The 13,556-nt window shown below is 42.9% G+C and overlaps 2 protein-coding genes across 3 annotated transcripts in view; one reads left to right on the forward strand and one right to left on the reverse strand.

Moving 5' to 3' along the window:
• The window catches only part of LOC126253305 (kynurenine formamidase), a 55,637-nt gene extending 50,992 nt beyond the window's left edge, over positions 1-4,645 (reverse strand). For both annotated transcript variants that reach the window (XM_049954547.1, XM_049954538.1), the window contains exons 1-2: positions 4,527-4,645; positions 1,153-1,243 (exon numbers count right to left, since the gene is read on the reverse strand). In XM_049954547.1, coding sequence (XP_049810504.1) covers positions 1,153-1,243; positions 4,527-4,565 — 130 coding nt within the window. In that variant the 5' untranslated portion in view covers positions 4,566-4,645. The remainder of the gene's footprint in view (positions 1-1,152; positions 1,244-4,526) is intronic.
• The window catches only part of LOC126253319 (waprin-Thr1), a 217,651-nt gene that overhangs the window by 118,832 nt on the left and 85,263 nt on the right, over positions 1-13,556 (forward strand). The gene's annotated exons all lie outside the window — the stretch shown is intronic.

The raw sequence follows: 13,556 nt of genomic DNA on the forward strand, positions 1-13,556 counted from the left end.
GACAATCGTCGGAGACCTGTTTGGAGGCAACCCGGTCAGGCTGAACGCCTTAGATACACTCTCCAGCAAGTGCAGCAAGGTGGAGGTTCACTGCTGTTTTGGGGTGACATTATGTGGGGCCGACGTACGCCGCTGGTGGTCATGGAAGGAGCTGTAACAGCTGTACGATACGTGAATGCTATCTTCCGACCAATAGTGCAACCATAGCGGCAGCATATTGGCGAGGAATTCGTCTTCATAGGCGACAGTTCCCGCCCTGACTTCCTTCAGGATAACGACATCGCTCGACTAGAGTGGTCAGCATGTTCTCCAGACATGAGCCCCATAGATCATGCCTGGGATAGATTGAAAAGGGCTGTTTATGGACGACGTGACTCACCAACCACTCTGAGGGATCTACGCCGAATCGCCGTTAACGAGTGGGACAATGTGGACTAACAGTGCTTTGATGGACGTGTGGATAATATGCCACAACGAATACAGGCATGCATCAATGTAAGAGGGCGTGTTACTGGGTATTAGAGGTACCGGTGTGTAGAGGTACCGGTGTGTACAGCAATCTGGACCACCACCTCTGAAGGTCTCGCTCTATGGTGGTACAACATGCAACGTGTGGTATTCTTGAGCAATAAAGAGGGCGGAAATGATGTTTATATTGATCTCTGTTCCTATTTTCTGTACAGGTTCCGAAACTCTCGAAACCGAGGTGATGCAAAAGCTTTTTTGATATGTGTAAATTACTCGTTTGTCTTCGTAGTACTGCCCAGATATTATCAGCGTCCTGAATATTTTATTGCTCCTTACGTTATTGAAGGGTTGCTAGGTTCACACTGCGTAGAAAGAAGCATATTTTTCCATTTTAAGTCTCAAGTCTTGTCAGCCTTGCAGACTCTGTAACAGTAATCTGATTGTTTTAGCCTGAAATTAGCATTGCGTTGATCTGTTACCATTAGTTACTTGTTGCTTTAATTTCTTGTTTTCTCAGTAATTGCTTCTTCGCTTTTCAATTTTTTTCGCGCAGTATTTACGTGGTTTATAGCTCAAGAAGAGAGGAAACGTGAGTAGAAGTTAGCATAATAATTTGGAATATGACAGGAAGTGCTGTGTTTGTTGAATACTATAAAATTCAAGTCAGCTGGATTCAGCCCATACCTTCTGTCACGAACCGGACGTGTTCACTGATGACGTAGTCGGCATCGCCTCTCCGAGACCACCGACTGGGCGAGTACTGCTCCTCCAGCTCCTGCAACAGGGTTCCCGTGACAGCGGCACACACCTGCTGCTGCTTCCAACACACGCTGTCCACGCATTTTCACTCACACTTCGTAGACTTTACAATCTCCACTAACACGAACGTTTCTCTCTTTCAGTACAATGCAACTAGATTTTTACAACAGACGTCTAACCTTTAACTTCGGAATGAAGCATAATCTGTGTACTGGTTGTCTCTTTCATTGTAATAACATGCGAATTTACGAGATATTTTGATATGATATCTTCTGTGTACAGAGCTATTCAGAAGTGAAAATTAGACACTTAAATTTAAAGTAAAGCAATAAATAAGCGCCAAGAATCTGAAATATGACGATTTATTCACGATTAGTTCCAACAGAACTATCTTCTGGTCGAACTATTAACATAGTGCCAAAAAGTATATAAAATGGTGAAATGGCGCCATTGATAATTTGAAACCAGAATTCCGAGATGTAAAACCCGCAAGTATAAAACTTCGTAACAATGACATTTGGAGATTGAAACCATGACCTCTTGAGATGAAATACTTGCCTGAGGCTAGGAAAATAACAATGTCTGGAATCAAACCATTGATTTCTTGGGCTGAAACCAGTGCAGCTATCGAATTTTGAAAAAAAAAAAAAAGAATGTCCCCTCTGAGGGTCAAACCCAATGCTAGGGATAGGATGCCGCTAGGCAACAATGACAGTGCGAAATTCAAATAAATTACGAAAAGTCCTAACAAAAAACAACAGTAGCAATGTTTTTCAAATAAGTGCCACCAATGATACTCAAACCCATGACTTGGCAGTAAGGTGTCTACTGAGTATCGAAACACCAAAAATATCAATTTCTGAAAATATGTACTCACTGAGTCTTCGACCAGGACTTGCATAGCGTGAAGCTCCCTACGTTGGTACTGTCCGCCATTTTAACTTAGGATACAGTGAGTTAGTCTCGAAATCTACCGTCCCCTCCGAAATTTACGTTTCAAGCCGTGTGGGGTAAGGGAGGTAGGGAATAGTTTTTTTTTTTAATTTTCATAGAGTGCAATTGGCATATTTGGATTTCTTGTCTCCGCCAAAATTTGAATTTCCTTCCAGAGGGTTGTGGAGAGAGTGACCTAATTATTAATGTGAAGTCAGAAACTAGTCTATTAGTGAAAAAAGGTCACTGTCAGTAATATCGTTACTGGCACAAAGTCACTATTCGTTAATAATCATAAATGCCAGATTCAAGAACATAGTTTAGTGTCTGGACACTGCTTAAGGAGTTACATATGCCAGCAGTAGAATGTGCATTTAGCGTTCATAACTATTTCGTTAATGTCTACTTGGAGCAGTCAATATTGCAGGCGTTCTCAACTAGACACAGTTTCATTGAAATTTTGGCCTCACAGTAAGCAGTTTAAGTTTTCTGGAATGATTAACATCGAAGGACACATGTGAGATTCATATTACACCACTTTTACTCATCAACCACATCAGTATAACAACAGTAACGATTACGAAACACCCTCGGTGATAAAAATAGATTAGAAAGAGTAATTAATTCAGGTACACACACGCACACGCACGCACGCACACACACATACACACACACACACACACACACACACACACACACACACACACACACACATGAAAAACTAATCACATTTCATCGTACATTCTACAATGCACATAGTACTACAGTATTGCATGATGCCGTTGATCGGATGAAACATATTTTTTCCCATCCATATGTGACTGAAACCCACCTAAGTACCCGAGTTCGCTGTCGCACATCTTTGCGGTGGCGCTCGAATCGTAACTACCCGATTCGAACCCTGGTGGACGAAGAGGTTTTCACCACGTGTATCTGGGCGGAAATGGAAGGAGAGGTAGTGACGTAAAGTCCCTCATGACCAGACTTTGCGCCAAAGTGCAGAATTAAAATCCAAAATCCTCTGCAGTGTTTTATGAAGTGATGGTGTGTGATACTATTGGTGGTAATCCAGATTTCGGTTGGGAACGTTAAAATCGGTGGCACGCTTGGGTGCTGTTCGAAAGCAGTACATGTGTGCCAAAACCGGGTTTCGCTCTCTCCGTTGAAGAAACAACACGTAAATGTCACCACATTGTACATGCATCCGCTACAGTTACTTACATTCGACACATACTCGTAAGACGCAAGTACTATAACTATTACTAGAGGTGAGAAATTTTTTTATTATTATGCTGGAGAGAATGGTATTTGAACCAACAAGCACGTTTCACCTGGTCGAAAAACATCTCATGAATCCTGGAGGTTTTACCAGTGCAAACAAACTGCATTATTCAAGAAACTGGTCTGCTGGCCGAAAGCTTCTAAATCCTCGTCCTGTTGAAGATAATACTTGTCAGTCATGTGGATACTGTTCACTCCCCCTCGCCGGCCGGTGTGGCCGTGCGGTTCTAGGCGCTTCAGTCTGGAACCGCGTGACCGCTACGGTCGCAGGTTGAAATCCTGCCTCGGGCTTGGATGTGTGTGCTGTCCTTAGGTTAGTTAGGTTTAAGTAGTTCTAACTTCTAGGGGACTGATGACCACAGATGTTAAGTCCCATAGTGCTCAGAGCCATTTGAACCATTTTCACTCCCCCATCACGTTAAAATTACTGGTAAAGCTGAGAATTATCCTGGGTTGCCCCGGCAGTTAGCAAATGTGGCGTGGGACGTTATTTCACGAACAAAATTCGTAATACACTGACCCTATTATCATAAATACTGCTTAAATGTAGCTGACATTCGAAACGATCAAGAACTAATTTAACAAAACATTGGACATATTTTTTCAAAAAAGACATTTTGCACTGGGTGATTACATCGTTCTGTGCACAGAAAGCAACGTGTTTCGAGAGCTTTAGACGTATTTCGTTGTCAGGAGAACTGACTGACCGTCTGAGGCCACTTACTTCAAGGACAATACACCGCTATCATCGTCAGTATATTTCACTGACTAATGCCGCGCTCATCACATCTTGCAGCAACGAAAGCCAGTCAGCAGCTCTGACTTTACACAGTCCTGCCTGTTGTCGACGTACGAGTGAGACCCTGTCCTCCGGTGGTGCGACGCTTACGTAATGAATACGAAATCTCGTATCAGCCACATAGTACCGCGGCATGGACTAAACTCTACGCCGGGTGGAAGAGATCGTAGCAGAGCGGGAGTCCTGTGCTTCACACGAGACGTGTGAGGAAGCTGAGTGCTATGCACGAACTTATGTCTTTAGATACGGACTGCTGATGTGCGAGGCGGCAGAGTAGTTGACATACCTGCCGCTGGGCGCTGCTCGTCGCGCTGTCGTGCGCCATGCTGTGCTCGGAGAGGAGGCGCCGCCACCACTGAGCCAGGCGCTCCTGCCCTGCTATCGTGACGTAACAGTCGGGCGAGGCACGGCGGGTTATCGTTACCGACGCGTTTGCAGACGCCTGATCCGATTACACGCTCCCTTTGCGACCGCCGCCTCGTAACCCCGAAGTGAGCCGACAGCGGAAACCGATGTGACACAGCTGCAAGGCATTGGACCCATTTTCGGGACAAAATGTTCAAACGTGTGTGAATTCCTAAGGGACCAAACTGCTGAGGTCATCGGTCCCTAGACGTACACACTACTTAAACTAACTTATGCTAAGAACAACACACACACCCATGCCCGAGGAGGACTCGCATCTCCGGAGGGAGGGGCCGCGCAATCCGTGACAAGGGGCATGCGGTCACTCCGCGCGGCCATTTTAGGAAAGGCGGTCGTCCAAATCAGATTTAAAATTTGAATTGTATTCCCTACGACTTACCTTAGAAGATAGATTAAGGAAAGGTAAACCTACGTTTCTAGCATTTGTAGACTTAGAGAAAGCTTTTGACAAAAAATGGTTCAAATGGCTCTGAGCACTATGGGACTCAACTGCTGTGGTTATCAGTCCCCTAGACTTAAAACTACGTAAACCTAACTAACCTAAGGACATCACATACATGCATGCCCGAGGCAGGATTCGAACCTGTGACTACAGCAGCAGCGCGGTTCCGGACTGAAGCGCCTAGAGCCGCTCGGCCACAACGGCCAGCAATATTCTCTTTCAAATTATGAAGGTGGCAGGGGTAAAATACAGGGAGCGAAAGGCTATTTACAGTTTGTACAGAAACCAGATGGCAGTTATAAGAGTGGAGGGGCATGAAAGGGAAGCAGTGGTTGGGAAGGGAGTGAGACAGGGTTGTAGCCTCTCTCCGATGTTGTTCAATCTGTATATTGAGCAAGCAGTAACGGAAACAAAAGAAAAATTCGGAGTAGGTATTAAAATCCATGGAGAAGAAATAAAAACTTTGAGATTTGCAGATGACATTGTAATTGTTTCAGAGACAGCACAGGACCTGGAAGAGCAGTTGAACGGAATGGACAGTGTCTTGCACGGAGGATATAATATGAACATCAACAAGACCAACACGAGAATAATAGAATTTAGCCGAATTAAAGCAAGTGATGTTGACGGAATTAGATTAGGAAATGAGACACTTAAAGTAGTAGATGAGTTTTGCTATTTGAGGAGCAAAATAACTAATGATGGTCGAAGTATAGAGGGTGTAAAATGTAGGCTTGTAATGGCAAGGAAAGTGTTTCTGAAGAGGAGACATTTGTTAACATTGAGTATAGATTTAAGTGCCAGGAAGTCTTTTCTGAAAGTATTTGTGAGGAGTGTAGACATGCACGGAAGTGAAACATGGACGATAAGTAGTGAAAGGTCTCTGTTGGATTCCTTTCATGTTAATTTCTTAAATCTGTTGTCATTTACGGCATAAATTCCTCCTCTAAATTTACTGTGCTGTTTCTGACTATCTGGGAAGAGACTGAGCAGTGAAACGTGTTACTTTTACACATAAACAAGAACGATCTGTCACACTACTACACTTTAAAACACAGTTTATATGTAATTCATGTCACACAGTCTCATACGGAACCTACATCCGCTTTCTTTTATATACTGTATATGATAAGATACTGTCATCCCCCTTCCCTTCTGTGTGAAAGAATGAATGAGCAACTGTATTTCTAGTTGCATGCTGGATGGTAGCAGACAAGTCTGTCTGCTAGAGAACAGTAGGACCAACGTCGGAACAGGTAGCCGCGCTTTCTAAAAGCAAAGAGGTTTCTATCCTTAGTATGGTCCTGTCCGTCCCTTGTCATGTTGGTATAGGAAGCTGCCTCTCTGGTCACTTCCGTTTTGTATACGGAAGCACCCTTGGTAGGAGCCGAGGTCAGTCCGTCCGCGGCGAGCGTCTGAAGTGGTAAGATCTCCGGCTAAGCGCGTGTCTGTTAAGTCCGTAGGGCAATGGATTTCTTAAGTTCAGCCTAACTGAAAATTTAATAACCTTTATTTCAGGTTTAGCTATAAAATATCTAATGTTATCTTAAATTGCAACGCAGTGTGATTCGAGTGTACAGTTCAGAATATTCCAGTAGTTGCTTTGTCACTACTTTGTGAGTAAAGTGGAACCACGTGTTGATCAGTAATTCTAACTAAGATCATCAATCTTAAATGCGAATGTGCGTGAGATTATAAAGTCTCGTCTTGACAATATTTTTCAATATAGCAACTTTTCTTTATGTTCAACCCATATGGAGTGTACTTTGTGAGACCAGTACCACGTGCTTATACAATTGTTTGACCCATCAGGTTAATAGTAAGGTGATAGTAACCAGTTCGAGGTTTTTTCTTTTGTAAATTGCTTTTCGATCTAATTTATTTTAAGTGTCAAAATTATTGTGGAGTTACACTCTTTGTGTAAACCAAGTTGACCACGTGAAGCATGTGGTGTAATCATCAAAGTAGCCCTCAGCTATTCTTTTCGGGAAGATTTCACAGAGAGTTAGTATGAATTTAGTATACCAGTGTGTGGTAATTACATGACGGACAGGATTGTGCTACGAACGTAACTTCTTTGGGTGAAAATTGAATCGGTTGGTTGTGGTTAATTTCCTCTTGCATATGTTTCAACGTTCTTCGTGTGTTATTTTATGAGTGCAGTGTTGTATGCAGTCTCCCAATCTTGGCTCCATATTTGATGTGTTCCGTAAGATTACAATCTCACATTTTCACAATCCTAAATAAGGCACCAGTTCAGTTATGAATCAAGTTTAATATGCTGAAATTTCAATGATCAATGTTAAAATAAATTTCCAAATATAAACTGATTTATTTCTTTTTATTTAAATTCTCTTTATATATATATATATATATATATATATATATATATATATATATATATACCAGTAGCCGTATGGCTATTAAAACATTATAATTAATGTTAGTCTGGTTGGAATTTGGTAAGCTAGACTGGATACCTGGTGAAACAGTTGCTCAGTAATGCAAGGTTAACTTCCCCAGACAGCTCACAGCTTTTAACCCGCTTTTATTGTCTATCAGCACCGCTTTCATAGCGAAGTAAAGCAACAACATTACAGTAGCTTAGACAGGAAGAGAACAGAAGCCTTCGAAATGTGGTGCTACAGAAGAATGCTGAATATTACATGGGTAGATCACGTAACTAATGAGGAGGTACTGAACAGAATTGGGGAGGACTTTGTGGCACACCCTGACTAAAAGAAGGGATCGTTTGGTAGCACACGTTCTGAGGCATCAAGGGATCACCAATTTAGTATTACAGGGAAACGTGGAATTAAAAATCGTAGAGGGAAACCAAGAGACAAATACACTAAGCAGATTCAGAACGACGTAGTTTGCAGTAGTTACGCGGAGATGAAGAGGCTTGCACAGGATATACTAGCATGGAGAGCTGCATCAAACTAGTCTCTGGACTGAACGCCACAACAACAACATCATTCCTAAATCGTTCGAGGTGGATACAGGAATAGTTCTATTGAAGGGGCACGCCATAATCCTGTCAAGACCCTTCGTTTCACCGAGAACGTTTTCATCTGTAAATCTAGTCGTCGATATGATATTAAACCGTAATCTACCTTCTTTTTCTAGTGAATGTCCATTTCATGTCAAGAAATTTTTTGCATTTTTAAAAACGACTATTAGATGGCGTCCTTGAGTTGTGTCATTCCTATGCTTTTAAAGGTTGTTGTTGTTACAACAATGACAACTCAAAAACTGATCGAGATGTTTACAGTGGGCGTTTAAAGAAACAAATACAGTGAAAAAATGGAAGTTTCACGTATAAGTTTTTGTTGGATAATTTTTTAACATATTAGTAAAGGTGAAACTTAACAACTAGTGCCTCGAATCTCAAAAATCAAGTTTTGATAAGATAACGGTTTCATAAAGAGCTGTTTAGAATTTGCAGAATTCTGTCGTGGTCGTGCTTTCGTCAGTGGCGTTGAATTTCGTAAACGTCGAAAAAAATCAGTTGTTCTTCCAAAAAAAATGTTGATGCCGTGCTTAACATGATTGAAGAGGAACGTTATGTGACTTACCGTGAGAGGAGCCATCCTTGCTATCGAAAACTGCATTACGTCTACTACATCTACATCTTCCTATTCTTTGGGCGGCCGGGGTGGCTGAGCGGTTCTAGGCGGTACAGCCTGGAACCGCGCGACCGCTACGGTCGCAGGTTCGAATCCTGCCTCGGGCATGGATGTGTGTGATGTCCTTAGGTTGGTTAGGTTTAAGTAGTTGTAAGTTCTAGGGGACTGATGACCTCAGAAGTTAAGTCCCATAGTCCTCAGAGCCATTTGAACTATTTGCAACAATGTGTTTATAGTGTTTGCAGTGAAAGATAGTTAGGTATGAGTGAACAGTGTGGCTTTACATTATTTAATAAGTTATTTGTAAAAATTTTATTGTATACCAGGAGTAAATCTAATGATTATCTCTAACTAGAAGCCTGTAAATGTATATGTATACGAATTAGCTTATTTCAAATTTGTCTAAACTTGTAAATACTTTGACATGTTCCATACCCTTGTAAAAAGAGATCCACGGATGAATAAAGCTGCTGCTGCTACTACTACTACTACTACTACTACTACTTGTACCCCAGTAATTATCGTAGAATTCTGCAAACTACTCCGAAACGAGTGACAACGGGTTCATTCCATTGGACCACTTATTAGGGCTTCTTCCCGTTCCACTGGCATATGGAGCCCAGGAAGAATGACTGATCAGATGCCTTATTCTAATCTTACTGTGGTGGTCCCTACGGGAGTGGTACTTAGGGACTGTAGTACACTTCTGAGTGTCTGTTCTTGAAACGTTTAATGTAGGTTTTTGCGGTATAGTTGGCGTCTATCAAGTTTTGGCGATTCCGGCTTCTGAACATCCCTGTTACGCTCTCCGATGGGCCAAACAAGGCTGTGACAATATGTGCTGCCCTTCTTTGTATATATCGTGTGGCTAGAGCCTCCCGTCGGGTAGACCGTTCGCCTGGTGCAGGTCTTTAGAGTTGACGCCACTTAGGCGACCTGCGCGTCGATGGGGATGAAATGATGATGATTAGGACAACATAACACTCAGTCCCTGAGCGGAGAAAATCTCCGACCCAGCCGGGAATCGAACCCGGGACCTTAGGATTGACATTCCGTCACGCGGACCACTCAGCTACCGGGGTCGGACTCTTTGTATATGAAAAATATGCACTGACAGTCCTATCTGTGTCTCATACTCTTCACTAATATTCTTGGATGGGTCGCACGAGCAATTTTTTTTTGTGTGTGTGTGTTAGATGTTTCATTTTCATGATCTGTGAAAAATATTTGTTCGCGACTGATTTCGCACAATCTGAAAGAAACTAAAAAACAGGATCGTATCATTTGTTGCAAGGAAATGCCCAAAACTTCGTCCGTCGAAGTACCGACTTCATACACAACATCGTCACAGGAAATGCCCGAAACTTTGTCCGTGGAAATACCGAATTCATATACAACATTGTCACAGGAAATGCAGCTTGGACGTACACCATCCATCCAAAAAGTTCCGTTACCGATTTCATTGTTGGTGCATAAGCGCCGTCGGCGCAGAAGCTACGGCGGAAGCTTGAACCAACGACTGTAGGCAACAGAGTGCATTCGACCAGTCAGTTGTGAGCAGGCAGTGTGAAGTAGTGGGGGTGCAAATGTGATGTGTCAACGTTGTTGTGTCGCTAATCAAAATAAAGCAACCTGTCTGAATTAAGTGTTGAAGACATTCTCCGCAACGTTTTCAAAAAGAAGAAACTGTGCAAAGTTTGCACTGCGTATCCTGACTTTCGAATAAAAACAACTGAGCGTGGGCGCCTGCCGCGACTTGATTGAACTGCAAAACGGGGAAGAAGGACTTTTCTGGCAGTTTACATTGTTAAGTGAACGTTCTGTGCGTTGTACTCTAGTAGAGGTGGGATAATGGGGAGGGGGAGGACTATGTAGAATACATCTACATCTGCACGATTACTCTCCAATTCGCAGTTAATTGCCTGTCAGAGAATTTATCGAAAAACCTTGGAGCTATTTCTCTACTGTTCCACTCTCGAACGACACGGTGGAAACACGAGCACTTAAATCTTTGTGTGTGAGCTCTGATTTCTGTTATTTTAATATGCTGATCACTTCTCCCTAAGTAGCTCGGCACCAACGAAGTATTTTCGCAATCGGAGGAGAAAGTTGGTGATTGAAATTTCACGAGTAGATCAAATGGTTCAAATGGCTCTGAGCACTATGGGACTCAACATCTTAGGTCATAAGTCCCCTAGAACTTAGAAATACTTAAACCTAACTAACCTAAGGACATCACGCACACCCATGCCCGAGGCAGGATTCGAACCTGCGACCGTAGCAGTCCCGCGGTTCCGGACTGCAGCGCCAGAACCGCACGGCCACCGCGGCCGGCACGAGTAGATCCTGTCGCAACGAAAAATACCTACGTTTTAATGATTGCCACCCCAATTCAAGTGTCATGTCCGTGGCACTATCTCCCCTACTTCGTGATAATACAAAATGAGCTAGCCTACTTTGAACTATCCGATGTCTTTCATCAGTCCAATATCATTCGTATCCCACACCAAACAGAATCACTCCAGGAGGGGACGGACAAGCACGGTGTAAGCAGTCTCTTTTGAATACCAATTGCACTTTCTAAGTGTTCTGGCAACAAATTGCTTTTTCCACTACATTATCTATGAGATCGTTCCAGTTTCAGTTATTCGTAATTGTAATCCCCAAGTACTTAGTTGAATTCGCCTTCTTGTGATTACTGTGTAACCGTAATTTAGCGGACTGCTTTCAGTACTCATGTGGATGAGTTCACACTTTTCGTTGTTTAGAGTCAATTGTCGCTTTTCGGATTTGTTAACTTGAACGTTGTAGATTTTATTAAAACATTTATTTGGCCAAGATCACAAAGTGGGAAACAGTGATTACTAGTTTCAGCCGCTTGAACATTCATCTTCCGATCAGGATCCAACACGTGATATCTAAATCAAGAGAATAAGTAAGACTCTTAGTCATTAGAGTGTTAACGTCCTCAAGGAAATGACAACTTATAATATACATACATAATATACTTCTCCTTCTCAAATTTCGGCTATATATCGTTCACCATCTTCTTCGAGAATTTTAAACCTAGGTGATTTGTAGGTTTAGCAGCTTGACTGTTTTTCGTAATTCTTCTTCGGCTTGCTTGTTGTTAAATCTCTTGAAGATTTTTCTTCTGTATTGGTCACTTGTTTTTCTTGATCTCGTGCTGGTGCATGTTGACACTACTCGGCAACAGGCCACTGACGGTCCAGCTTTATTTTTCCTTTATTCTTGTTCCATCCCCCTTGCTCCATATGGGCGGAAGGTGGGCTGTTAGTAGCACGGTTCTCCGTTCTTCAGCAAAGCGAATTAAAACAAAATACAATGAGAAAACATAAACAAGTGGTTTTTCTATTTTAAATTAAAAGTCCAAGATGGACAGTTAAGATAACCAGAAATATACAAATTTTAGAAACACACTGCAGGAAGGTGAAATTCCAATAAAAACACCGAAGCACTCACTGCACTTTCACCTAGAAACTGAAGGACTTGCAGTAGGATGAGAGGTATTGGCGGAGAAAAGAGTATGTTCCCTAGGGTTGGGGTATGTGGGTAGAAAGATAGGGGTCTGTTAAACATGAAAAACTATGGAGATTTGAGGTAGGAGCTGAGGTTTATAGTGGTAAAACAGGCGATGTGAAAGACAGGGGGTGAAGAGTAGTGTGGTGTTTGGGGAAGGCTGTGGCTGCAAGAGGAAAGGGATGGGGACGGATGGAGAGGAAAAGGAGAGAGAAGTGGGATAGCAGGGGAAGAGTTAAAGTTCGTAGGAGAGATAAATATCAGGACGGAACTCATTGCCTGAGAGAGGGAGTTGCGATAGAACATGGTGTGTGTGGAGGTGTCCAGATGGAGGGATGTGTTTGTGAAGGTGTGGTAGCATACCAGGGTTGGTGATCAGAAGGGAGACAATGACGTAACTGGGATCTAGTTTGTGGACAGTATAGGAGATGTGGAGGTGTTCGATGTAGGTGAGGAGAGGTGTGAATTTGATGAGATGTTAGAGGGTCCAGGTGAGGGAAGGTAAACGGATGTGGAGAGCAAGACAGAGTAAATGGCGTTCAAGGATTTGGAGGGACTTATAGAACTTTGGTGTGGTAGAGATCTATGCAACAACTGCATAGCAGAGGAAGGGCCAGATCAGGGTTATAGGTGTGGAGAATAGCGGAGGGGTGCAATCCCCAAGTTTGGCCTGTTAGTAGTTTTAGTATATTGTGGGCTTTCTATTGCGTGTTTGGTAGGTGGGTTTTCCACGGTAGTTGCCGGTCGAGGGTTAATCCAAGGTACTTTAGTGTGTTAGTTAGTTAGTTGGATAGGATGGTTGTAACTGGTAGGGTAGAATTCATGGAAGCAGAAGGTATGGGTGGTTCATCCTGTAGTTATTGCCTGGGTTTTGGAGGGTTTGATCTTAGGAGGCATTGGTTACACCAGGAAGTAAACTGATTGAGGTGGATTTGGAGGGATCATTGTAATTTCTGGGGTGTAGGGTAGAGGACGAGGAAAGCAGTGTCATCAGCGATGGACTGGTGGGGGTGGCTTGGGTATATCAGCAGTGTCGAGGAGACAAAGCAGAGGAGAGAAGACGGAGCTTTCGGGCACTCCTGCAGCGGGAGGGAAGGTATGGGAATTGGTATTGTTAATAGTGACAAGAGCCCCCCTCCCCCCCCCCCCCAACCCTTAGATAGGATGCTATAAGGCGGACATAGTTACCTGGAAATGTGTGTGACTGGAGTTTGTAAAGGAGATGGGGATGCCATACACAGTTGTAGGCCTTTTCTAGATCGAGGGAGACAAAAATAGC

Source organism: Schistocerca nitens, chromosome 1 (genome assembly GCF_023898315.1).
Source record: "Schistocerca nitens isolate TAMUIC-IGC-003100 chromosome 1, iqSchNite1.1, whole genome shotgun sequence".
Lineage (NCBI taxonomy): Eukaryota > Metazoa > Arthropoda > Insecta > Orthoptera > Acrididae > Schistocerca > Schistocerca nitens.